This window comes from Phaseolus vulgaris, chromosome 10 (assembly GCF_000499845.2).
Source record: "Phaseolus vulgaris cultivar G19833 chromosome 10, P. vulgaris v2.0, whole genome shotgun sequence".
In the NCBI taxonomy this organism is placed as follows: Eukaryota; Viridiplantae; Streptophyta; class Magnoliopsida; order Fabales; family Fabaceae; genus Phaseolus; species Phaseolus vulgaris.
The window spans coordinates 37,026,266-37,054,153 of record NC_023750.2 but is presented as its reverse complement, the minus strand read 5'-3'; the positions used below and the strand labels follow the sequence as shown (position 1 = coordinate 37,054,153).

Sequence of the window (27,888 nt, the reverse complement as noted above, 5' to 3'; positions counted from 1 at the left end):
TCATTTAAATCAAACTTTTTTTTTCTTTTTTTCATATATAGTTTACTTGATTTTGTCATCATCTTTCTTTTATTTTGATTTCTTACCATCGATAATCAATAAATCACAGTATCGATAATATTATATCTATAAAAATGTCTTTGATGAATAGTAACAATTAGCAATAGTAATTATTAGTTATATGTATAAATTTGGTAAACAGTACTAAAGAATATTAAATATTGGTTACCAGGTGTATACTACATTAATTTTAGTTGATAATTAAAATTTTAAAAAATTAACATAAACTATTCATTCGTGCTATGAGTCTATTTATAATTTTAAAAGTATTTATTCGAAACTAAAAAGGGTATCAATCTATGATTAAGATTAAATTATAAAATAAGACAACTACTTGCATAATTATATTATTTTACTCTTAGTTTATTTTATAGATACAAAAATTTAGAACATATAATAATATAAAAATAAATATTAATTAAGAGATATTTGTGTCCTATGAGATATTTGTGTTTATAATAAAATTGTAATAAATAGAATAAAAAAATCTAATTAATCTCGTAATTTGTCGATTGATTGAGTATCGAATCACGTTAAATTCTACTTTATATTTAATATTTTATTTATTTATTTTATACAGTTTTTTTTTACGTGGAGAGTGTTCTACCAATGTCTCACTATTTAGTAACAACTCCATAGTTAAATTTAGAAAGTTCATAAAACTGGATTATTCGACAAACACACTTTTTCTTCCTATAACAACGTAAAAATATGCTAGAATGTCATATAAAACAAACTACTAGCAACGTCCTAAATAATTTGGAAAAAAATGAAAGTTTAAAAAAGGGTAAAATAAATTTAAAGGTTATTGTTTTTACAATACATTAAAATCTTAAAAAAAAGGGTAAAATAAATGTAAAGGTTATTGTTCTTACAATACATACATATAAATAAATGAATAAACACATAAATATTATAACAAAAAATAAAAACAATCCAAATGATTATTATGCATGTTATGTTATGAATGTGCAACGTATTAAAAAATCAAGGCGCATGTGTGGGTGAACCATACGACAACACCTTCTAAGAATATAGGGAACACTCTACAAAGATTTTTTTTATAAAATAAAATAAAATAAATATTAATATTTATTAAAAAAATATAATATTATTTAACAATAATAATTGGTAGTTAAAACTTTGATAGCTAATTAGATACCAATTTAGAAAACTAATTTAGAAACTAAAATTTTGTTTAGTCTCTAAAATGATCTCTAATCTAGTCACTATAGCAACTAATTATTTTTTGTATCTAACATTGGTTTCTATTTCATAATTTTATTGTAGTGTTATATCTGTTATTTTAATAAAAACTTTTATGTTAGACATCATTTTAAAACTTGATATAATTATGAAACTTGATATTTCACCTAGACTAACACGTCAAAGTAACAATAATCATCGCACATAAAAAAAAAGTATTATTAAAATAAAAAAAAGGAAATACAAGAAAATATGGGGGGACTAAACCAAAACTCATATATTAATAAAAACGGTACAAAGGTAATCTATATTTATTAATAAAGAGCTCTAAGAAAAATATTAGACGAAAACCTATTATACCAATGAAAATACTCTTTATTAATAAAACCTAAGTTAGTAAGCTTATCAACACATGCATTCCCTTCACAAAAAATGTGAGAAATCCTAAACCTGATTTTTCCACAATAGTTAAGACAAGTGTTTCACCTATTACAAAACATCAAATGAACAATAGTCCTAGCCGTAAATGCAGCACAAACAAAGACATAATCACATTCAAGTCATAAACTAGTAAAATTCATGTTTTGAGCTTGTTCAATAGCATATATAATTTCATAAAACTCAGCAACAAAAAACAGAACATCAATGAAAACAGATAAACCACTAATAAACTTCCATAATCCCACGAAAAATACTACCACAAATAACAAGTCCAGAAGAATGAATAAATAAGATTATAATTATTTACAACCTTAATTACTCTCTTAATCTCTATATTAAGGGTTAAAAATCAACTATATCTTTAAGATTTTATAAAGTTTAATGTCATCCTAATTCTTTTTTAAAATTTTAATTTGGTTCTAACTTTTTAAAAAAAGTTAATGTGATCCTAATTTTTTAAAACAATTTAATATGATGTCCAATTTTTTAAAATTTAATGTGATAACAACATCTATAATTCAATATACAATATATTTTAATTGAACAATCTAATTGAAAGAATTGTATTGAATTATTTTTAAAAAAACTATATTAAATATTTTTAAAATATTGAAATTGTATTTACTCTGGTCCGGGACTAAAAAATAATTAAGTCTAAATATTATAATTTATATTTTTATGATAATTAATTTTCAGAAAACATTATTTACAAAAGTGGAGTACTAATAATTTTATTTTATATCATAAATTTTATATTTGATCATTTTCTACTTAAATAAAAAGTAAGAACAAAATATATTTACTTCATTATGAATAAAATTGTTTTTATACAAATAATTATAACTATAAGAACAATACAAATCTTCATTCCCCACCCATGTTCCTCTTTCACTACAGGACAAATATTACAATTCAATCACAATTACAATTCATAAATACAACAATAAATGCATAATAATATAGAGTGAACAGTCAATGCATGGATTAAAAATACTCCATATTATATTTTTACCAAAAACAATTGATTCTTTCATTTCAATGAAATTTTAAATATTTTTTTATTATATTTATATTTTTACTCAAATAATTTTGTTATGCATAATAAAAATGAAAATAAGTATATAATTGATTTTTTTCCATTTTTTTAATGATGAATACACTCTTTTTAGAAGAAAACAATTGGATTCAAACACAAATAAATTTTAATTATTTTTATCCTAATTAATGATATCATTCTAAAATATTTTTCTATTAATTATAACTTTATTTCAAAGACTTTTCTTTACATTAAATTCTAAGTCAACGTCCATTACAAGAATTATTATCTAAGTGTTAATGAGTTTTACCACATTAATACTTTGTTTGGTTGTTAATATTTTCAAGATAGAAATTTGTCATTTTATTCATATCAATGATTCTCATTATATCACATTTTTTAATTATTTTTTTTCAATTTTTATTTGAATATAAGATCATTATAAACATTACAAGAAAATCATCAAATATAAACCAATTTTTAGAAACTAAAATAATTAGTTGTAATAGTAACTAAATTAGAGACCATTTTAAAAACTAAAAAAAAAATGGTTTCTAAATTAATTTATATTATTGCTAAATAGTTTATAAATTGGTATCTAATTAACAATTAAGGTTTTAACTACCAATTATTTAGTTTATAAATTTGGTAGCAAAAACTTTGATCGTTAATTAGATACCAATTTAGAAATCATTTAACACTAATAAAATCTAATTTAGAAACCAAAACTTTATTTAGTCCCTAAAATGATATCTAATTTAGTCACTATAGCAACTAATTATTTTTTGTCTCTAAAGTTGATTTCTATTTCATGATTTTTTTTAGTAAACATTCACATTTTGAAATTATTGTTTATTCATATAAAATCCTGTAACAATTTTTTTATTTATAAAATGTAGACTTATAATCCATTAATAGATATATCATAATAAAAGATACTTTAGAAAAATAATTGAATCTGATTAATTTTAATGAAATTAAATAATGTTTCAAATAAAATATCGGTAAATTTTAATTTTAGTTAAATCTAAAAGATAATTATTTACACATTAAATTTGACTCCTATAATCTACAAGCCAAAATACAAGTTAAACATAAAACAAAATAGCTTTTTCTTTTGTGAATCATAATTGAAAAGGACGAAAATAAATAGTTATAAATTTTAAAATACTATTATTTAATATCGAGAAAAAGTAAGTGTTGAGCTGTAAGTATATACATAATGATTTCAGATGTTTTTAATTTAAGAAGAAAATATAAATAGTTTTAATTTAAGGGAAGGAGCATTTTAAAAAAAGGAAAATAATAATTTTTGTGGAATAATTAGATTATATTTTAGACAAAATAGAAAATAATTTAAGTAAATTTAAGATATAAAGTTTTAGCTCAGGAAGAAAATATAAATATAATTAATAATTTAAGATTCTCTAAGATAAAAAAATACTAAATAATGATAAAATCGCATTTTACTACAAATAAAAGTTAAAAGTAAATATTTGTATTGTTTCCATTAAATATTTTTATTTTAAAGAATACTTAGTTTTAAAATATATTTATACTATATAGATTTAGACATGCTAAACATCCACTAATAATTTAATTTTATTAATATTAAGATGGGTTTTTTTGAAACAAAAAATTGCGTCCTTCTCCATTGGATAATCAATATTAAATGTCTTTTAAAATATACAAACACTAAATACTAAATATAAAATTTAATGATATTTGAAACTCTTTTCACAATGCCATTTTATTACAAACTACTTCCTAACTCCTTTGTTTTAGTTGTTTAAGATGGCAAATAAAAAAATAAATGTATCTTAAATAAGAAAACAGAAAGATAAAATAGGTAATTCATTTAAAATGAAATAAAAAAAAATTAATTTAATTTGAAAAGAATTACCTATTTTATCTTTCTCTTTTCTTATTTAAGATACATTTACGCGTCATTGTACTTTTTTTTTGTATATTATTGTAACTAATTTTTTATGTTAATTAAATTAAGAATATAATTAAAAAGTATTATCTTCAAATTTTAAAAAATGACAGTAAAAAAACTACTTTTTTTTATTAAAAACCGTCAATAAAAATCAACAACAGATCATTATTTCACATAATTTTGAAATAACTTATAAGAAACAATAAATCTCTATTTATAACTTTTTTAATATGTAAAAAATACAACACTCTTTTATATTATTAATGCAAAAATTAAATTAATATCTACAATCAATGCATTCAATTCATTACAAAACAATGTGTTATATATTATCATCAGAAACTGAAATATCTTGCCAAATGATTTCATTTTATTAAATATAAGTAATTGAATAACCTTTCACTCTTACCTTTAATTCATATTATTTGATTCTTTTGTAAGAACAACATTAGATGAATAAAACTGTTAATAATATCTTCTCTCTTCACAGTCCATATACTTTAGCCAACACGCTTCAGAAACCTGCAATTCCAAATATGGTTTCAAACAGGCACGTGCTATGAAGAAAATGGTGCTTATTAATACACAATAATAGTCCAAATGTATCAAATTCTTCTGCGTTTATTTGCTCTGCATTTTCAAGGTAACACTGTTTCTGAACATTTACCATCCATTTTGTTTTCATCTAAATCATCAAAACATAAAGACAAACGCAGCTACATATGATATATCAAACTTTTTTTTATGTTGCTGTTCCTAATCATTCTATTACAAATTTTCATTTTTTTTTTCCATCAAAGCTTTGTTTTTTAAGGGTATGTGTGTGTGTGTGGAGTGAGAAAAGGGGTTGAATTGAAACCCTTGATGTTCTCATTTGGCATTAGTCACAACACTGAAATGGAGGTTGACCTTCAATTCAGGTCAACCCTCTTCTCATAATTTGGGTCCACAGAGTATGACGCAAAAAATGATAATAATTTGTACATTCCTATAGGAGGGACATGAAGCATGCTTTTTTGTTTTTACCCTGTTGTTGTCCCATGCCTAATGTTTTGTTTAATGTATAATTGTCCAATCAAACTAATTCCATTTCTTGAACTATAAATAGGTCATCCTCTTTGATTCTCCTCACTGCAGTCTTTTCTTTTCTCCAAAATCAAGATGGCTCAAGAAACTGTGGTGAAGAGGTCATCCTCTCAAGCAAAATTACACAGGGTTCAATTTGCAATTAGGCTTTTGGTGCTGGTTTTGTTCTTGGGTTGGATTTTCATTTGGGTAATGTCACCCACAAATACTTATAGAGAAAGATGGCTTCCTAAATACAGAGCAAAGACTAACACAACAACGTATTTGGGTTCAAAAGGTCTTGTTAATTTATTCAATTATTAATTTCTGTGCCTACATTGCTTTCATTGTTTTATGCTAATATTCCCCTGTAATGTTCTCATTGCAGGTTCTAATCTTCTGATGTACACTTTCCCAATCTTGCTCATAGCTACTTTGGGGTGTGTCTACCTCCACATAACAAAAAAAACAAATGATTCCACCATGGAAAGGTACCATTTTTCACCACTTACTCTGGTTGTAATCTTTTGATAAATGGTTCATTGTAATTTCTTGATCTCTATTAAAAAAGTGCTTTTATGTTTGTGAATGTTAGGGTAATACTAATTCTTTAAGCTAATTGACGTTTTGTAATATTATTAAATTTTCTATAAATGTTTTCTGTTTTTTTTGTATCCAATGGGAGTTTTATTTGTCTAAACGTAAAAAAGTGTTTAAGACGTGAGTTTATGAACAGAAAAAGACAAGAAGCATAAAAGACACTAATAAACCTGTATTTAAATTTTACTCTTATGTCATGTTATCCACTAATTAATGTGGTAGATAGCAGAATAAATTTTATCATAGTTTTGACAGTGAACCATGAAAATATTTCTTATGTAAGACAAGTTAAGGCCTTTTTTTTTATTTTTTTTCATATAAATACTTATATGATGAGAAATAGTAAATGATTATTTGTCAAAATGAACTTATGTCTTACTTATAAATTAATTTATAAAAAGTTCTTTTCATTTAGTTTCTTCACAAACTGATTTTAACTTACAGAAAAGTTTCATTAATTTTACTTTATCTAAGGAATACTTATTTCATCAAAAAGTTTAATTTTTCAACTCTAGAAAAATGATGTGAGAGTGGGGACAAAGTCTTTAATAAGCCTGAAAAGAATTGTAGTTTTGATAATTGACTTTTCACATGTATACATGTTTTGTGCATCATCAGCTGCAACTCAAAGAAACATAAGGTAGCCATATGGAAGCGTCCAGTGCTTATAAAAGGCCCTCTTGGCATTGTCTCTGGCACAGAGCTTGCATTCTTCCTCATGTTCATTGCACTCCTTGTCTGGTCCTTTGCAGCTACTTTAAGAAACAAATTTGCAAAAGTCACTCCCGAATCAGCAGCAGAGGACGGCCATAATATGTAAATTTTTATTATATTATGACTACTATTACACTTTGATTTCTATGCATAGTTAATGTAAAAAGTTATGAACTGTAAATCGATATAAAACCATTACTAGTAAAACTTTTTTGTAAAAATCAGCAAATTTAATATGCATAACATGATACTGAATGATTTGGATGATAGTAGCTTTTCCAACTGTTTGTACTAGCAGTAGGATAAATAGTCATACTGTGAGAAGGTTTTCACAATTACAGTGCATGTAAAATGTTCTCACGTATGTCATCCAATAACAAATTTTGTATGATTAATTTCTTAACTTTTACAACAATTATCTTAAAAAGTCGTAGATTTTGTGATTTCTGGTGGATTCACTGTGTAAAAGTGCAGAGAAATTAACTTGAAGCAATTTATTTGAGGGATCTTACAACTAAGTTGAGCATTTTGATTGTTATTGTTAACTGTGATAAATGTTGGTGGTGCAGATGGCAAGAGAAGGTAGACATTACAGCACTAATGTTTGGTGTTGTTGGGAACATATGTTTGGTGTTCATGTTTTTTCCTGTGGCTCGTGGTTCGAGCTTGTTGCCACTGCTTGGTCTCACCTCTGAGAGTTGCATCAAGTACCATATTTGGCTTGGACATATTGCCTTGGTACTCTTCACTGCTCACGGTTTGAGCTACATCACCCTTTGGGCAATTATGCATCAAATTTCTTCGGTTAGTTAACTTACAATTTATTTATTTCATGGCATGCAATCTTTCATCATGTATATCAGTGTTGATTGCAATTAATCCACCTTATGAGGTCAGATATTGAGTCTATTTGTTTGTGCTAAAAAAAATAATTGTTAGAAGGTGATTCCTTTTTGATTTTTATATAAGTAGAAATTAATATTTATTTGTTTATGCTAAACAGAAAGTTTTTTTTAAGTTTTTCTCATTCTACTGTGTCTGTTTTTCTTTTCTGTCTTTTAAATAAGTTTACTCAAGTATGTTAAAATTCATAATAAGTGATTGTTTTATTTAAAAAAGCTTCTTTTCTAAAAAAAGTTTAAACAAATAGACCCATTGGCCCCCTTGTCACTTTGGATATTCCTTGCGCCTATGCTTTTTTTTGTCTCAATTCATTTCTGACTTGCTTTGAGTAGCAAATCGGTGCACACCACCCAAAAGGGTTAAAAAATGTGAAATTTTTATGCTTGACGTGTGAAACTGTAACTGTACTTTACTAATCATGTTTTTTTATATGATTATATGCGTCTATATTTGTAGGAAACTTTTACTTTGATAAAGAAAAAAGATTTATACAAGTATGTATGAATTAATACTATAAGAGTTACAGCAAAACATTTTAGTGAGCAAGCAACAAACAAGTTAGTGTCACATTCTTGAGCAAGTCCTCCATTTTATGTTTTTTTTTATAGTGCTGTGAAGTTTAGACACATTTGTTGGACATTGACACTTACACGCGTATGGTGAAATGTCCAATTCAAAAAATAGTTTTAAATTTTTGAGAATTCTAATACGATTTCAATATAATTTAAAAAAAAAAAAATATAGTAATTTTCTAAAAAGTTAAATTTATTGTTTAAGTTATTATTATGATTATACAAATAAGGAATAAATCATTTTGAATCAGTCAAGGGAAATCTGTCTGTTATAAAGAAAAAAGACATCCATACTTGTTCATATAAATTTTGATTGTCAATTTATATAATTCATAATGATATAATATATAGATTTGTGTTTATGTGTCCTATATTTTAGAGATTACATGTGTTGAATTGTTCGCGTATGTGTAGTGTCCAGTGTTACTATCTATGCTACATATTAAGTAAGTTGATGGGACATGGCTTTTTTTTTGTTGTAGATGCTGGAATGGAAGAAAAACGATGTATCAATTGTGGCCGGAGAGATATCTTTGCTTACTGGTTTGATACTGTGGATTGTAACCATTCCCCGCATTAGGCGAAAATATTTTGAGCTTTTCTATTACACTCATCACCTCTACATCCTCTTCATAGTCTTCTTCATCTTCCATGTTGGCGTTTCCTATTCCTTAATGATGCTCCCTGGTTTCTACCTCTTCGTGGTTGATCGTTACTTAAGGTTTCTGCAATCAAGACGCCAAGTTCGTTTGGTTTCTGCTCGGGTTTTGCCATGTGAAGCTGTAGAACTCAACTTCTCTAAGGGCCATGGTAACTAATGACTATCCTAGCTCAGTATCTTGAGAAATGACTAATTTATTGAGACTTTTTTTATGAGCTAATGTGATATGCTTTTGGCAGGATTAACTTATAACCCCACAAGTGTGATGTTCATAAATGTACCAAACATATCCAAGCTACAGTGGCATCCATTTACTGTTACTTCTAATAGTAATTTGGAGCAAGACAAGCTAAGTGTTGTTATTAAAAGTGAAGGAACTTGGACCAATAAGCTATACAAGTTGCTTTCAACTCCTTCCACAATAGATCGTCTTTCTGTGTCTGTGGAAGGTCCTTATGGACCTGCTTCAACCAACTATCTACGGTTTGTATCTTAGAAGCAAAACACAAATTCAAACCTAATGCTTTATCAGAGATGATTTCTTTGACTTGCACATAATGATAAATTTTGTTTTTTCTCCACCAGGCATGAAACTCTTGTGATGGTGAGTGGAGGAAGTGGCATCACACCTTTCCTATCCATCATTCGGGAGCTAATATATCTCAACACTACCTTCAAATGCAAAACCCCGAAAGTCGTCCTAATTTGTGTCTTCAAGAACTCTTCATCTCTGTCAATGGTAGATTTGATCCTCCCAATATCTGGCACCCCTTGTGATTTTTCTAACATGGAATTACAAATTGAGGCCTACATCACAAGGGACACGGAGCTTCAAGCAGATGAACTAATTCACCCTAAAATCAGATGGTTCAAGCCAAATCCATCTGATGAACCAGTACATGCTATATTAGGTCCAAACAGTTGGCTCTGGCTTGGTGCTATAATTTCATCCTCTTTCGTCATTTTCCTTATCTTAATAGGGATCATTACCCGTTACTACATTTTCCCTATTGATCATAACTCAAATCAAATATTCTCTTACCCTTTGAATGCATTCCTCAACATGCTAGTAATATGCGTGTCCATAGCAAGTGTTTCTAGTGCAGCTTTTCTTTGGAACAAAAAATATTATGCTAAAGAAGGAAAACAGATTCAGAACATGGAAGGGTCTACACCAATAGTGTCGCCAAACTCCATGGTTTACAATGCAGATAGAGAACTGGAAAGTCTTCCTTATCAGTCACTTATTCAAGCTACCAATGTGCATTATGGTGCAAGACCTGATCTAAGAAGTAAGTCACCTCCAATTTCTTTTAATTATGTCTTAGAGACTTGTGAATGGATTTGAAATCACTCAATTTCTTTTTCTTTTTACAGGAATCCTCTTTGACTACAAAGGGTCAAGTGTGGGAGTTCTTGCTTCAGGACCCAAAACAATGAGGCATGAAGTTGCAGCCATTTGCTCATCTGGTTTAGCTGAGAATCTGCATTTTGAGTCTATTAGCTTTAGCTGGTGATTTTACTTATACTGTTATAAATGGATGTAAAAATTAATGATGGATTTATTAGTTCTGTTGTTTTTTATTTGAATAAGTGAAAATTGGTTGTTAACAACCTTAGTGTAAGTAAGACTATAAAGAAACAAATTTACTCTAATGTTTTGATTTTCATTAGTGTGTATTCACAAAACATGCAAAAGTGGAGTTCAAACTAAAAATATGGAGTTCAAACTATAGATATGACCAAAATATCTCATCTAAATCGATCATTCTGAAAATTCAGACTATATTTAGAAAAAATTATTCAAGAAAATATATTTTAAAAATCCTATTCCAAAATATTTTCTCAAAATTTTCAGAAAACGATTTTTAAGATTTCGGAAATAGTATTTAAAAAAAGGGGGGTAAAATCGTCTTTTCAGATATTAATAAGGTACAAATTGGAAAACAAGAAGTTTCTGTTCAAATACCAACACGTGTAATATAAGTTTCTTGTCTGCATGTGCCATCAATGGTCTAACAAAGAACATAAAGGTGAGAGTAACACGTCGATTTAAGGGAGGTAAATTTCAAGATTTCGGATAACGTATTCTTAAAATAATTATATTTTTATATTATTTAATTTATAACCAGTAAAAACCTATTTAATCTATACCAATGTATAATTTTTAAAATGTAGAAAATGAGAACACAAATCTATATATTTATATATTGTATAATTATAAATTATATAAATTGATAATAAAGATTTATGTGCATAAATATGTTCTAGATATTGTTTTGGAGCAAAAAGATGTTTTTCATACTGGTTTAAAATGATTTGTTTCTTATTTTTGTAATCATAATAAAAATTCATACAATAAGTTTGAGTTTTAGAAAGTTAATATATTTTTTAAAAAAAAATTGTGTTAGAATTTTCAAAAGTTCATCAAATATTTTTTGAATTAGACACTTCACGGATACGTGTCATAGGAGTGTCGGTTCGATACGTGTATCCAACACCGACACGTCATTTAAGAGAAGTGTTTCAACTTCATAGGTGAAAACACATTTGCTTATCATAATAAAAAATATTATAAAATTTAAAATAAATCATTATAAAATAAATAATTTTTTATAATTTTATTATATGTAGTTTTTTATTATGGTAGTTAATTAAGTTTAAAAAAAGTTACAAAATCTAAAAGGTAAAATAATAATAAAAATTATATTAGTAAGGGAAAAATTAATAATAAATTTAAAAATAATTAAAAAATAAATCTCTATCAATAATTATAGACAAATTCAAATTAATTATATTTTTGAATTTCTTAATATAAAACAATTATATCCTAAATTACTTAATCTAAAATAACTATACTCTATATTGTTACTAAAGTAACCATATTTTCGATGAACTAATCTAAAAAAGCTGTATTTTAAAATTACATAATTTAAAATAATCAAATTTTTAGATTAATTAATTTAATTAATCACTTTTTTAGATTATTTAGAATAACTATATTTTCGGATTATTTAATCTACAATAATTAGATTTTCAAATTACTTAATTTAAAATATGATGTTCCTCTCGATTTCTTAATTGAGAGTAACCATTTTTTTTTTATATATATCTCTCTTTGAATAATTTCAAACTCAATAAGATCTCATATTGGAATCAGATTCCAAGCTATCCCTGGTGTTAAATGGTTGCTTGCAAACTGACATGAAATTGTTGGAGCCTCTGTGTAGGACCATGTGCTGAGGGAAATCAGTCAAGTGGCTCACAACTTTGCAAAACATGGTTTGTGTGTGAAGAATTTTGTTGTGTTTGATTCTGCTCTTCCTTTTGTTTAGTCAAATCCCCTTTTTCTTCACCAAAAACAAATCTCACCATGGTCCATGGTTTAACAGTACATCATTCAAGCTATCAAATACAGTGTGTGACCTGAATTAAGAAGCAAGTCACCTCCAAAATCTTTAATTATGGTTGAGTCATATCAATTGATTGAAATCACACACACACACAAAATTCCCACATCTTACCATGAACTCTTTGGAACACAAAATGTTCTAGCCATTTCATCACTTAGTTTAGCTGGAAATCTGCATTTTGAGTAGGTTGGCTTTAGCTGGTGACTTTACCCTTAGGCTCAGAGTCAGCATTGGTGGACTAGTTGATTTTGTTGCTTTTATTTAAATGGGTGAAAATTGGTTCCTCCACAATAGTTAGGCCTTCACATCAATAACAATTTCAAGAAAGGAGTTTTACTTTAATATCTTGATTTCTTATTAGTGTGGATCATTTCAACAAAACATGCAAAAGTTGAGTTCAAACTACAAATACAAAGAATGAAAAGTTTCTATATAAATAACAAGACACATAATTACATGAAAAGATGCTCTCAGTGGTCTATCTGAGATGTTCACTGTAAGTAATCATGGTATTTTCAAGCACCATCTGTATCAGAGACTACATGTATTAGGATAAACCTACTAACTATTTCCATAAATATCTTCAACATCTTGCTTACATACCAAACGACTCCCACACCTCACTATTTCCAGTGAATGACAACAATATGTTTTTAATACAAATTCAATTTCCCTGTAATCACTGCCCATACAAATTATGTCACGCAGTTCATCAAAGGACAGGTAGGTAATATAAAGGTGAGGGTCACATGGCTCCATGGGAGGTAACTTCCTGGAGGTGATAAACACCTTACCATTAGGTCCAAACAAGTAGCAATCAACTTCATGAGAGCACACATCAGGAGGGACAACATAACTTACTAAGAGGAAACACAAAGCAAATCCCACCCATTCATTCATTGGGCAATCATCAGGGACTGATATTTTTGCAAATGAAACGGTTTTACTACGGGAAAACCATGGTGGAATTTCACTCCCTGTGAGAAGCATGCCAAATCTTTCTTTGGGAAGATGGAGTTTCTGGAGTTTCTGGATTTTCTGCATGTTGTAACAAACATAATTAATGTTGAATAAGCAACAAAAATGGATGATTATATGTTACACGCAGTTTTGGAATGTGGATAAAACTAAGGTACAAACCTCCAAAACGCTTTCCAGCTCTTTTGGAAAATGCCATTTTGCAGGTGATGCAAAGAGACTGCATGGCTTGGATGGATTGAATTTGGAAATCTCAAATGAAGTGCAATTGCTTGCATCCAATCCTCGCATGTTTGATGGAAGCTTTGGCAACGTTTGAAGCTTTTTGCAGGAGTTTAAGATAAGATGCTCGAGCTTTGCGAGTTTGGAAATGCAACTCGGTAAGCTAACAAAATTGTTGCCAGTGAGATTTAGAATCATCAATGAAGATAAGCTACAAAAATCACCAGGGAATGACTCTTCAGATAGATTGCAATAACTTAAATTTATTCTCTTCAAAGAGGGTAGACTTAGTGCTGAAGGTGGTAATCTAAATCCAATAGAAGTTTGTTGATTCCCAAACAGCCTCTTAAAGGGGAGAAAAAAGCTATTTACAGATTTAGATACTGGCCCCTTGCACCCAGCAACTGAGATATCTCTGAGATTTTCCAGATAAAATACAAATGAAGGTAGCTCTTGAATAGCAGTTTCACTTACATCAAGTTCCTCCAAGCACTTGATTTCCTTCAAACCCTCTGGCAAGCTACTAAGTTTTGAGCAGCCAGAAACATTCAGAACTATGAGGGATCTTAATTTATGAATGGTATCTGGAAGGCAAACAAGATTCTTGCAATTCTTCGTATCCAAATGAGAAAGGCCAATTAGACATCCCAGTGATGTGGGCAGTTTTGTTATAGCAGTCCCCTCTAAACAAAGCACTGACAAATGTTCCATGCTTTCCGCAAACTCTGGAAGACACTTAAATTCAGAGCAACCAGAAAGATTTAAATCATTCAAGGAACTCATCTCCATTTTTCTTGGAAGAGTTTTGAGCTTTTTGCAGTCTTCAAAGTTCAACCAAACAAGTTTCTTGTGGCGTACAAGGGATGGATGAACCTCAGTTAAACTTGTGCAACCTTTAAGAACCAGTGATTCAAGATTTGGAACCCCAACAAAGTCTGGGGATTGCTTCAGGTTCTTGGAAAAGCTCAAATTGATGAACCTTAGCTTTTCTAGAAGCTGTTAAAAATTAATATTGTGTAAACAAAAGATTATGTTAGTTCTGACTTATTATTGTGATGAAAAAATTAATTTTGAAAGAACTCTTGATGAATGGTCTTTACCTTTGTCCCATGCCAAAGTTGTTCTATTTTGCTGTAAGGCAATTTGAGGTCAACAACTTCATCAAGTTGATTACTGAGTGGCAGGGTTTTCAGAGGACATCCTCTCCAATGTACAACTTTTAGTGCACTCGGGAGGCAGTTGAGGCCTCGAGGAAGCTGCATATCACATAACTTGAGTAACCTTAGCTGACTTATCTTGGAGAATGATTCTGTGTTCCAGCGTGCTTCACAATCATACGGTTGAACTAAGTTCAGAACAATGCCTCGAATTTCATCAGTTCCCTAGAAAACAAAATGGCAAATAACTTAATTTGGGGCATGAGAAGAAACACTGACTCAAAGACAAAAAAAATACTTCATGCATCATTCAAGAATCCAATAGTGGTAGAGAAATTAGAATCTACCTTGTTTTTTGTCAACACATAATCAATATCTTTTTGAGACCACAACCTACTACGTTTCCCTGGGTCATTTGGAGATTCTTGATATACAATATTCCTGCCCATTTCTTGTAGCAAATCATGCATCCCCAACTTATTCTTCGTCATATCTAGAGTTACCAAAGATCTTTCAATTAAAATGTCAATTCCAATTATGGGATGATCACCACAATTTTCTAAGATATTTACCACTTCATCTATGTCCATCCCTACGAAGAAACATGCAATATCTAGGAACAATTTTTTCTCTGTAGGTTCCAAACTGTCATAACTTATTTTCAGTGTATCTTGAATTTTGGAGTGTGGAAAGCTTCTTATTTGTTCTAAAGCACTGTGCCAAACCTCAGTGCTTCTTCCACAAAGATGGGAACCCAATACCTCAAGTGCCAATGGAAGGCCTCTTGCATATTCAACCACTCCTTTGCACAAATTCAAATACCCTTCTTTAGGTTGATCTTGTTTAAATGCTTTCAAGCAAAAGAGCTGAAGGGCTTCATTTTGGGCTAAGCCTCTAGCCTTACAAGTCATATCCACTCCATATGTCTTTAGCAGGTGCTTATCTCTAGTTGTGATTATTAGTCTGCTTCCTGGACCAAACCATTCTCTTTTTCCACCTAAATTCTCCAATTGGCTTATGTCACTTACATCATCAAGAACAAGAAGTACCTTTTTGTTGCTTAAAGAGTTTGCTATTATCTTTTTCCCATCATAAAGATTACAAAAATCATTGCTTCTTACATTAAGATGAGAAAGAATTTCCTTTTGAATGTGAACTAAGCCATTTGTCTTAGACAATTCTCTGATGTTTTCAAGAAAGCAACTAACCTTGAATTTCTCTTTGACTGCTTCATAGACTAATCTAGCAATTGTTGTCTTACCTATGCCTCCCATGCCCCATATTCCTATGAAGCGAATATCATTTAACCATATGTCCATAAGTGAATTCAGTTCTTTCATCCGTGAATCAACTCCAACAAGATTATCTGTGAAACATGGCAGTCTAGGAATTAATTTTTTCTGTATGTGTCCGACAATTGTTTCTATCAGTGTTGCTTCATGCCTGTATTGAGAGAAGGATAAAAGGAACAATTTTATTTTAACAATAATAACCATAAAGTAGTATAGCAATAAATAGAGAAAACAGGTTTTCATTTTTATTTTGCAACAGGTTAAGTGATAAAAGAAAATTCCTCTAAAGTTCCCTTGTTTAATTCTCAATGTACCACAGACAAATAAAGAAATGACTAAGATAGGCTTTTGATCCCTTATCTTTATTTTTTCAGTTGGATCTGCTAAGTTTAAAATGCTTTACTTTAATACCTTAAATAGTCTCTAGTCGAACCAACTAATCCTCATATTAGTTTCTTTACTAACAATGTTAATTTTGGTTAATGTAGCAAAATTTCATTTGATTTTACATCATCTGTCGCTAAATTAACCCATTCAGTATGGTAAGGCAGCAATGCTGTTATCAAATATCAGAGTGGCGCAGCGGAAGCATGGTGGCCCATAACCCACAGGTCCCTGGATCGAAACCAGGCTCTCTTAAAAAAAAGAGATTTTTATAATTTATTAATGACAAAAAATTATTAGTTTCTTTGATTAAATTAAATATTACTCAGATTAAAAATAATTTTGGTAAATTAGTTTCTATTATTGATAAATAATTTCTAGTAACTAATTATTTTTTGTCTTTAAAATTAATTTTTATTTAATGATTTTTTTTAATGTAAGAATTGTTGATATGTTCTTTTGGATGGTTTTAAGAAGTGGAAATATTTATAATTTACAATAGGATTTTAAGAAAAAATTCTTGTTAATAAAAAAATGCTAGGAGACTTTTAAATAGATTTATCTCAAATTCAAATTCATATTTTTGGATTTTATGTCTGATACATTTAATTGTTTGTAGATTTGGATAATTTATTTATTTATTTTGAAAATCCAAAATCAAGATACTTATAGGTCATTTTAAGTTATGAAATGTTTGGTTTAACCAGACCCAAGGAAGGCAGTATCGGATCAGGCTCATGCAAGTCTAGTCAGGTTGGACCTAAGTCATACAATGTTGGGTTAGGCTAGCCAAAAACAAGTCGGACTGAGTCACACCAAAGTCAAGCTAGGTTAGGTCGGAATCAAGTTAGGTTGGGCCTAACCTCAAGTCAACTTAGGCCCAAGACAAGATGGGTTGGGCCAGACCTAGGTTAGTCTTGACCAAGTCGAGCCCAAGTCATGTTAAGTCAAAACAAAACTATGTCAAGTTCGTCAAGTTAGAGGTCACATTACGTCAGGCCAAAGTCAGGTTAGCTCCAAGCAATGTTGTCAAACTCGTAACTCGTACGAGGATCGAAAAGGAGATAAAAATTTGTAACTTGAAGATCGTAACTCGACTCGTAAGAATTACTAACATATAAAAAATAATATTCAATACATAACACAAGTGAAAACAGGTTCATAAATCATAAATTGTTCATAAAGAAAACTAACTAAGTTCACAAATATTTAATACAATTAAACTATCTAATGAAATCCTTCATATTAATTAAAGGATAATCATCATCCTCTTCTACAAGATTTTCATTTTCATTAATGTTATCTATGTCATGACCTTCATCATCCTCAGCAATTGGAACCTCCAAATCACCCATAGGTTCAATATCATTTGCTTCATTATCTTCCATAGTCCATTCATCATTAGAGGCAAGATCATCAAAGTTGTAGTCTTTTGTTTTCCTAACATCCTTCTTCTTCATCAATCTTGAATTAGCCATCACAAAGACTACATCATTCATGGTTTTCTGGTGTAAACGGTTTTTTTGGTGTGGACTTAAATAATTATAAAATTAATTATAACATCATATTAACTCATAAATTTAAATGTTTACCCTTTCAGACGCACTCCAATTGCGCTCACAACAAGATGAACTACAAGTCAAACTCAATCCTCTAACTGCAAATCTTTGTAGTTCCGGATGTTCATCACCATATGATTCTCGCCATTGTACTAGAGTTTTCGTTTTGAGTGCACGTTGAGCTATTTCACTACCAAAACATCTAGATTTGCTCTTGAAACTCTCAATTTTGACATCAATCTTACTTATCTCATCAATGTATCCTCTTATCCTTTCTAAACAATCATACATTCCCCGTTTCACCTCATAATCAGCTTTAAATTCAAATGATAATGCAACATAGGATTAAGATAATAGCCTGCAGCATGTAATGACATAAGCAATTGGTTGTCCCATCTTTGATAAATGATTTCCTAAAGGGGGGGGGGTGTAAGTAAGTAAGATAAAAGTAAATAAATTAATCTAGAAAACAAAGTCCATATTTCTAAAAAATATTAGAAATGAAATAAAAGTGAAAGGTAATTAGTTATTTACCTTTTACTTACTCCATTGAAGAGACTTTGTATTTTCTCTTTTGCAAGACCTATCTCTTCATAAATAAATCACATAGCTGGTTTTTCACCTGAATCCACCATGCGCAACACCTTAATTAGAAAAAGAGCACCCCTCATACAATTCAAAATATATGTTATGAATCCCTTATCCAATACCAAATTTTCAACAAGCCTTCCATCTCTATTCTTTACAAGTTGACTAGATTGTCACTCCTTAGATGTAAACATCCTAATAAGTGATCTCTTATTCTCATTCAAACATCCAAAAGTTAAATAAGAAGTGGCAAACAAATATTAGAAGGTCTTATAAAATATATCCCTTCAGTATGTTTGTGCAACAAGCAAATAAGACTAGTTCTTGAATATATGTGGGTTGTGATTTTCTTACCATTGGATATGGTCTCCTGATGGAGTGGTATTTTCTTCTCAAAATCTTCCAACATTAAATCAATGCAATGTGTTGCACATGGTGTCCAATACAATTTTTTTCTCTTTGCATTAAGAGATCTCCAGCTGCTTTATAATTTGTTGCAGTATCAGTTACAATCCAGATGACATTATCTTCCTCAACCTCTTTAACAACATCATCCATCATCTTGAAAATTTTGTCAGTTGTCTTGGATATGTCAGAAACATCAATCGACTTCGAAAAAAAGTCTCCTTTAGATGGTTTACAAGAAAAATAAGTATGGTTTTTCTCTTCCTATCAATCAATCCATCTATCATTATTGTGCAACCATTTTTTTCCAAAAATAATTTATGTTCTTCCAATATCCGACTGGTCTTTTCAACCTGTTCAATCAAATATTTCACCCTGATTTCATGGTATGATGGTGACTTAAATCGGGACCGTATTTGGAAATCATGTCAACCATTTTACTGAACTTTTCACCCTTTGCTACACTAAATGGAATAACATTGTTGTAGAAAAATAAAACAATTTCTTGACATGCATCTTCCCTCTCACTTTTCTTGAAGATGAAATTGATAGTACTTTGAGTTTCCCTTCTCTTGAAAATACTTGATGACTCACCCCACTCTCTTCTTGAGTTGGTATTTTTTCTAAAATTTTCATAATCACCCACATTACTATCCAAGTCTTCTCTTGACATAGATTTCTTGATTAAATTTTGTTGCAACATAGAAACAATACCCATCATTAAATTTTTATCCTTTTCGAGAATGGAAAGACATGCTCCAACATCCTTTGAAATGCTTGCAAGATGATGTTTTAGTATGTAAATACCTCCAGTTAATACCTTTTCACAATATTTACATTTTACATTTCTTGAGTTTTCATCAATAAAAACACAATGATTCCATGCAGTGTCTTTCCTAATACTTTCTTTTTTTGCATTGTCACCACCTGAAGCCATTATAAAAGGCACAAACATTGCTTCTGTTTTGAGTTGCCATTGTGTTGGAGAAGAAAAGAATGAGAATTGTAACTATGATAAAGAATAAAAGAAGAGGAGAACGTGAGCAGTGGTTGTGGCGTTCGCGAGCAGCGGCGGTGGCGAACACGAACAGTGGGAGTGGTGAGCATGAGCAGTGGAGAATACGAATGTTGGTAGTGGAAAACCTCAGCGCGACAACAGCGTCGGTGGAAAACATGAGTGCAACGTGCTTGTTTTCTCTCTTTAGGGGTTTTTGACTCTTTAGTATCTTTCACTTTTCAGTCTTTACTCTTTCCCTCTTCACTCACTCACATATATGCTTTTGGGTCGCATTGGGACTTAAAATGGCCGCGTTAGGTCAAATAAATTCTGGCCAAAAATTGGTCGCACTAGGTTACGATGTGGATTGACGACGCCTTTTGATGCAACAATGCACTGAGTCGCGCGATGTCGTGGTATGATATGCTCCGATGTCGATCTGCCGACCGAGTCACCTCGGTTTGCCTTCCAGACTCGCTGCCTCGTGCGAGTTCGCAAGTTTACTTGCAATTTTGACTACATTGGCTCCAAGTGGCTCAAACCCATGTTAAGCCGAATTGAGCCTTGGTCTATGTTTAGTCAAGTAGGGCTAGGCTCAGGTTGAGTCGAGTCGGACCAGTTCTAGGTCGGGTCGGGCTCAGGTAGGACTAAGCGAACTAGGTTAGGCCTAAGTAAGACTGAGATGCCAGGTTAGGCCAAGTCGAGTTGGACTGAAAAATTGGGTCCACATCGAGTTGAGACCATGTCAAACAGAGTTGAGTTTATCCAAGTCAGGTCAAGCTGAGACGGCTCACGCCTTAATCACCGAGTTGGCCAGGGTCTGGATCGAGTTAAGTCGGCTCGGGCTTAAGTTGAGTCAAGTAATCCTAAGCCCAGTTTGAGCCTAGTCAAGGCCCATATTTAGCCAAGTCATGAAATGCCACCTTCAACTAAGTTGGGCTAGGCCCAGGTCGATCTAAGCCCAACTGAGATCAAGTTGTGTTAGGCCCAGTCAAATTGAGTCTTCATGAGCCTGTGTCAAGCCTAGTCGGCTTAGGCTCAGGTTGAGTCGACTTGACCCAAACTTATGGGCCCAGGTCTGTGTTGTTCCAATCATCCTAGGGCCCAAATAGAGTTGGTTGAGTTAACCTGGGTCCATGTCGAGCTGAGTTGGCTCGTGCCTAGTTCGAGCAGAGTCAGTCGAGTCGACCCAAGAATAAGTCGAGTCAGAGCAGGCTCAGATCAATCTGAGTCCAATCAAGATCAAGTCAATATGAGCTCAGATCAAAGCCGAGTTGGGTCGGGTTTAGGTTGATCTGAGTCGGGTCGGACATAGGTTGAGCTAAGTCTAATCGGCCCCATGTTGAGTTAAGTCAAGTCATGACCAATTTGATTGGAGTCAAGCAGGCCCTAGGTTGAACCGAGTTGGTCGAGACACAAGTTAAGCCGAGTGGGGACAAGAACACGTTCAACCAAGTCAAGTCGGGGTCATGTTAAACTAAGTTGGGTAAATCCCATATCAGATCAAGCTAAGTCGACCAAGGCCCAAGTCGATCACATTCAACCGAGTTGGGTTAGGCCCATGTGAGCCAAGTGCTTTCAGGACTAGGTTGGGTCAAACTTATGTTGAGGCGAGTCCAACCTAGTTTAGGTCAAGCCATGCCTAATTGGGACCAAGACAGGGTCAAATCATGCCAAGTCAAGTTGAACTCGTGTTGGGATGACACATAAGACCCACATTTGGGTCGGACCATGTCAAATTGAGTTGGATCGACCCCACATCAGATAAATCAGGTCTTGATCTCACATCGAACTTAATTTAATTGACAATATTGATTTAATTTTATGTTATTCAATTTAAATTGAATTGAAAAAATCCAGATCAATTTAATCTAGTTAAAATAGATTTGAAGTTTACTAAATTGGATTTGAAGTTTAGATTGGATCTAGATTTATCTAGATTGGATCTAGATTTATCTAGATTGGATCTAATTCATCATCATCCCTGCATTTCATTTGCGTAAATAAAAACAAAAATAATATATCCAAGTGAGTGATGAAGAATGAGACATCTTACTGATCCTTGGAGTCCCATCCAGAGTAACTTGCAACTTGTCTCAAGGCATCTCTCCATCTTTCCACCTTCTCTTTGTCTTCTCTGAATTTCTCTTCATGCTCTTGGAAGGCCTTGGCAAAGCTCCCTCTTTGATGCCTTACATCAGAGGGGTCTACACCATGGAAGATTGGAAAAGCTTCTTTCTCGCACTCTACAATCTTTTGAAGTTCATCCAAACACCATGTTGAAGAGGCATAGTTTGGTGAGAGAATGATGAGTGCAAACATGGAATCTTCGATGGCTTTCATGAGTTCCACTGATATAGCTTTGCCCCTCTCGAGATCATGATCATCCTTGAAAGTTTTGATCCCCTTTCTCTCCAGTGAAGCGAAGAGATGGTCTGTGAAACCTCTGCGTGTGTCCTCACCCCTGAAACTCAAGAAAACATGGTTGGACCATGAACATCCTGAGGTTCGAGTGGAAGAAGAGGATGCTTTATTGGTAGATTCCATTAAATTATCACTATCCCTGCAATAACACTGGTTCTGCTAACAACGCAATACAAGCCTGGTTTCTTTTATGTTCTTGTGTGTGTGAAGTAGACACAAAGAACTGATGGGGATGACCAAATTGACCCACTCGAATGTGAACACGGTACTAAAGTCTTCATAGGAAACACTTTGGAAGCTGTGTTGCTTTAGGCCATATGTTTCTTTGAACTTTAATAAAATAAAAGTCATCAATAGGAAACACTTTGGAAGCTGTGTTGCTTTAGGCCATCTCTCATCAATAGGTTCGTACACTAATCATAATACTTTTATTTTCACAACCACCTTTAACCCGTTTCTCACGTATTATTCTCATTATAAAAAAGCCCTGTTCCGTAGTTTCTCCTTCTTTTAAGAGAGATATAAAGGAAATATGATTTTTTTTACTAAAATTATATATATTTCTGTATCCAAACCTTGTACATTTTTATACAATATATTTTTCTATAATAAAAATGAAGCAGCTCTTTTATCTATTTATGAATATATATATATATATATATATATATATATACACGAATGGAATTGTGAATGGAATCTATTTCAGCTACGAAAGTTAATGTTCATATTCCTCCATTGCTTTCAAGTTGCACTCAAATAACCTTCGCAATTCATTCGCCTTCAAAATCACGCCACTCCTAGGGAGAAGCAAGGTATCAAAATTCAAACGATTCCCAGTTGCATCTTTCTTCGTCTTCTGTTCCTCTGTTCCTTCTTGGCCTTTTACATGTTGCTTGTTCTAAGCATTGTGTTGCCTGTCCTCATCAAAGCAACCAAAGTTCTAGAAATTCATAATGATAAAAGATTTGATTCTAAGGTAGCATTAATTTAGAAGAAAATTTGAATGAGAAAAACCTAGAGTGAACAAACACTCAAAAACATGCACAAGAGTCATTAATCACCAAATACATGAACAACTCCCACTTCATAGGAATAGAGCAAATGAAGTGGTTTCTTATGAATGTCATGGTATACCAGAATTGTGGAGGGATACATTGGAAACGGAGAAAATGAATGAATATAGGCATGTAATTTGTTTGTTCCAATGTTGTAAAAGCATAACTTAGTTTATTTAGTACCTGTGAAGCAAAATTCCCCAGCTTAGAAATCGCATATCTTCCATATTGTAGATGCTACTGTAACTAATAGCTATGAAACAATTCACATTATCAAAAGGGAGATTAAAATAAGTTAACCTACAAGATTACCAGTGACTTAGTGCCTTTTACAAACCCCACAATGGGAGAGTTCTTTCCCTGACATCTGGTAACTAAAACATACTTTTCTAAAATATTCTTAACCGAGTTAAGTGAGCATTTTACTCCTTGACTGAGGTCCTGCTGTTGCTTGTTAGTTAGTATAGTTGGTAGCATTCATGAATTAGCAACGGCAAAAAAATTCTAGCGTTTGCATCAAACTCTGAGCCAATGACTGCTTCTGGCTACTAGAAGAAAAATGAAAATAACCGAATCAGCTGATGTTGGTTCGTATTCCTTACCAAATCACAACAAGAACCTCTCTTGAGGACCAAGAACATAAAAGTAAATAAAAGTGGTGTCATAATCTCTTATAAAAGAAATATTGCTCAACCAACTAGGATATTGTTTCAAAGTAATAAAAGCTCCCAATCAAGTTCATGTCAAGATTAATGAAGACTTGTCTGCATGAATTTGGAAATCCTTATCATTAGAGTGGCCAAACCAAATGAAAAATCCAATAAAATAAATAACACGGTTGAATCAATCAAGCTAAAAGAACTAGAAATAACAGTGCAGACTAATAGTAGAACTTTCATGTTTAGCAATTACCTGTTATTTTTAGGATGAAATGATTGAATTTCAACATATATTCTCACCTCCCCAAATTATAAATATTAAATTTTCATCCCCAGGGTGCAATGCTGAAACTCGGGAGGACATTAATCAACCGTAACATTTAAAGCATATATTACAGAGCAATCTCACAATGCAAAATTGTAAATGAATGCAGTACAAGAGAAAAATCTTAATTCGACAATGAGAAGATCCTTTTAAAGTAAGATTGGTTACAAAGTGAGTATTAAAGATGTATCCAAGTCAAACTGAAAATGCATTTCATCAAATCAAGAGCAGGTTTTTTTTAGACATTGATATCTGAAAGATATTTTGGGTTTGACTAATCTAAAAGCTATTTTAAACCATTAGGGTTTGACTTGAACCCAAATCCTTATTTATGGAAAACTACGGCCTCCTTCGGGAAGGTTTTGGATTTGGATCACATGTTGGATACATCATACAGGGATGGATAACATCCTCTTTTAGTTTCAAATCCAATAGACCATCTAATTAACACTCAAAGGGTCAAAATCAATCCAAAAAGGCACACATATAAGATTCCATACGACCTCAAGGAGAGAAGAAATAACAAATTCTTCAATATGCCACTTATTTGAAACAAAATGGAAATAAAACAAGTTTCACAATCAGAAAACAGATTCCATGCTATCCACTCACCAATGAAAGGTTATGAGCAAAATTATTGAGCTTAAAACAAAGAGCATGCATCTGACGCCTGTAAGTAAGTAGTAACATACAACTACACTCACTTGCCACAATCTCAAAGCGAAACCAACATTGTTTCATTTCAAAAACGGCAAGAACAGCACCAGATCATCACTTATTTTCAAAGCAACATCGAAGCATTCATCAATTCAGCACAGAATTTAAGTGTATACAAGATATATCTATAAGGTGGAATAACATCAGAGTGAATTGAAATGGCCTTCGTATTTCAAACCTTGCGAACACCAGCCGCTAAGAATTCAATAATCAAAGGCGCGCCTTTCACTTAGAGTACCTCTGCTTTATAAAATGTTGCTGATCCGGTAAATATGGTGCCGGCCATGATCTCTGGCACGGCGGCGGCCGAGAGGACGACGACGGCAATGGAGTAGTCTGTGGGAGGGAACTAGAAATCAGAGTGGGAGAAAAAAAAATTGTTTCAAATTTGAGGGAAAAAGTAAAATTAATTAGGGTAAGGGATAAATTTTTTTATTAATTTATATTTTAAAATAATAATTTATATATAAAACTCCTCATCTCTCTAATCTAGGAGCCAGAAGTACTATGTTGTCTCTTGTCTCAAGCTTTTTCCTTTATGAAAGGTCACAAAATATATAGTTTCTATTAATATGTAAAATTACCTTTTTTTTCATTATTTTTGTTTATTTATTTACTTGATTATAAAAAAATAATTCATTAATTTACAAAATCCTTTAAAGTTTAATTTATTGTCCTTTTAAACTTAATTCATATTTTTAATATTGTCAAAAGAATGTGCCACACTAATTCAAGTTGACTAAGTCAAAGTATAACTTAAATTTAATTGATTTTTTCTCTTAATCTCAATTTTTTCACAACTTTCTTTTACACCAATTTATAAATATGATAAAATCTAATAACGTTATTATATCATTTACAAAGGCCATAACTTATGAAAAATCTAGTTAACCATGAGATGATAATATAGTATAAATAAATTTGTTGTCAATTCCATTATTTGAGTGAAAGAAGCATATCCTATACTAACAAATTATGGGTTGCATATGATTGAAAAATTGAAAGTTGTCTAGATATGGTTCTCCATAAAGGTTTATACTAAGCAAATGTTCATAATATTACAATAGTTTCTTACAATGTCAAAAATGTTTAGACAATTATGATTGACACATTGATGGTAAGAGCATCTTATCCATAGACATAAGTTATCCCAAAAAAAAAGATTAAGAAAATCACTTTGTTTCTCCACTCCACCATCACCAATAATGTATCAAATATACCAATTCCATGAGCATATTAGACCATATGAACTATTAACACCATTAAATTGCCAATAATGCTCAAATGGCCATATATCACTACTACCATTGTGGTGATCAACATTATCCCTTTGTCATCATCACCTTGTTCATCCATTGTATTGCACTAAGAGGACCACCACCACCCCCATTGCCCTTTTAACCATCCTATTCACATCATCACATTCACTATAGTTCCCAAACATCATTTATCCATAATATTTCCTTGTCTTAGAGTTAAAATTGAGGAGAAGTCACATTTCTCAATACAACTTGGGTACATATCTTATCTTTATGAAAAAAGTTTTTTTACACTAATTTTTTTCTCTCACTTTCATTTTACAACTTCTTTTAGTAATAAAATATTATATTTTTTTAATAAAAAATAATATTAAATTTTAAAATAAAAATAATATATTTGATTGTTAAGTAAATGTGGATGTGAAAGAGGGTTAATTTATCATTTTCAACCTGGAAAACTTTGAAAATTGTTTACTAGTCCAAGAAAATGTAGCAGGCTCAATACAAGAATAGCATCAACAACTTTTATTCATTAATCTATTATAAATACTTGTTAATTTTTGTGTTGACAAATGTATTTATTTTTCTATATCTATCTCTTTTTTCTTGTAGATATTAAAGATGTCCACTTATTTAATAGATTTAAAGAAAAAATTGAAGAAAAAGAGAAAAGTTTGAAATTTTAGTTAAAAATAAAATACAAACAGATTTAATATTACTTAAATAATCATACTGTTATAATGAATATGTTTTAATATTACTGTTTTCTTTTCCTGTCTTCCAATATTACAAGATGTGTTTTAGATTGAAAGGAATAAAACAACGTGTATGAAAATTATTGTTCTTAAAATTATCCTGTGAATAAGTTTATCTATGAACTGACCACATATAAATACAAAACCCCCCACCAATGAGCTACACAAGATATTTACTTGAGATTTAACAATTTATTTGAGCAATTTAAGCGGTTTATCTTGAGATTTAACAATTTATTTGAGCAATTTAAGTGGTTGTGTTTGGATTGAGAAGTGAAAGTATGAAGATTTGAAAAAGTGAATGTATGAGAATTTGAGAGCAAACATATGAAAAAAATGAATATATTTAGATTGAGGTATGTTAAACTGAATTTGTGATGAAAATTTATTGAAGTTGGTGAGTGATGCGATAGTTGTGAGATATTTTCTTTTTTAAATGTGTAAAATATAAGATTATAAATTTACTCTTGTCTTTAAAAAAAATAGAATAATCAAATATTAG

At 31.1% G+C, this 27,888-nt stretch overlaps 2 protein-coding genes across 9 annotated transcripts; one reads left to right on the top strand and one right to left on the bottom strand.

Moving 5' to 3' along the window:
* Window positions 1-5,191: 5,191 nt before the first annotated feature.
* Window positions 5,192-10,853, top strand: LOC137819512 (ferric reduction oxidase 2-like). Its single transcript, XM_068623390.1, has 9 exons — window positions 5,192-5,325; window positions 5,791-6,045; window positions 6,136-6,238; window positions 6,966-7,163; window positions 7,631-7,865; window positions 9,019-9,346; window positions 9,437-9,680; window positions 9,783-10,489; window positions 10,575-10,853. The coding sequence occupies exons 2-9, from the start codon at window positions 5,844-5,846 to the stop codon at window positions 10,712-10,714; spliced, it is 2,157 nt and encodes a 718-aa protein (XP_068479491.1). The 5' UTR covers window positions 5,192-5,325; window positions 5,791-5,843; the 3' UTR covers window positions 10,715-10,853.
* Window positions 10,854-13,019: 2,166 nt separating this feature from the next.
* LOC137818373 (TMV resistance protein N-like) lies at window positions 13,020-25,891 on the bottom strand. 8 transcript variants are annotated; one of them, XM_068621755.1, is made up of 6 exons: window positions 25,551-25,891; window positions 22,249-24,219; window positions 15,315-16,410; window positions 14,911-15,192; window positions 13,751-14,806; window positions 13,020-13,648 (listed from the first exon to the last, which is right to left on the bottom strand). In XM_068621755.1, the coding sequence occupies exons 2-6, from the start codon at window positions 22,737-22,739 to the stop codon at window positions 13,172-13,174; spliced, it is 3,402 nt and encodes a 1,133-aa protein (XP_068477856.1). In that variant the 5' UTR covers window positions 22,740-24,219; window positions 25,551-25,891; the 3' UTR covers window positions 13,020-13,171. The 8 variants fall into 8 exon arrangements, with proteins under 8 accessions (XP_068477856.1, XP_068477855.1, XP_068477857.1 ...); XM_068621754.1 differs by having other exon boundaries at window positions 22,249-23,530; window positions 23,855-25,884; XM_068621756.1 differs by having other exon boundaries at window positions 22,249-24,216; window positions 25,551-25,884.
* Window positions 25,892-27,888: the final 1,997 nt, after the last annotated feature.

Coding starts and splice junctions, on each gene's coding strand:
- LOC137819512 (XM_068623390.1), top strand. CDS start 5,844: ATGGCTCAAGAAACTGTGGTGAAGAGGTCATCCTCTCAAGCAAAATTA. Junction 6,239..6,965: donor AATGATTCCACCATGGAAAG/GTACCATTTTTC, acceptor GTGCATCATCAG/CTGCAACTCAAAGAAACATA. Junction 7,164..7,630: donor GCAGAGGACGGCCATAATAT/GTAAATTTTTAT, acceptor TTGGTGGTGCAG/ATGGCAAGAGAAGGTAGACA.
- LOC137818373 (XM_068621755.1), bottom strand. CDS start 22,739: ATGGAATCTACCAATAAAGCATCCTCTTCTTCCACTCGAACCTCAGGA. Junction 14,807..14,910: donor AACTTTGGCATGGGACAAAG/GTAAAGACCATT, acceptor AATTTTTAACAG/CTTCTAGAAAAGCTAAGGTT. Junction 13,649..13,750: donor AGCTGGAAAGCGTTTTGGAG/GTTTGTACCTTA, acceptor TACAACATGCAG/AAAATCCAGAAACTCCAGAA.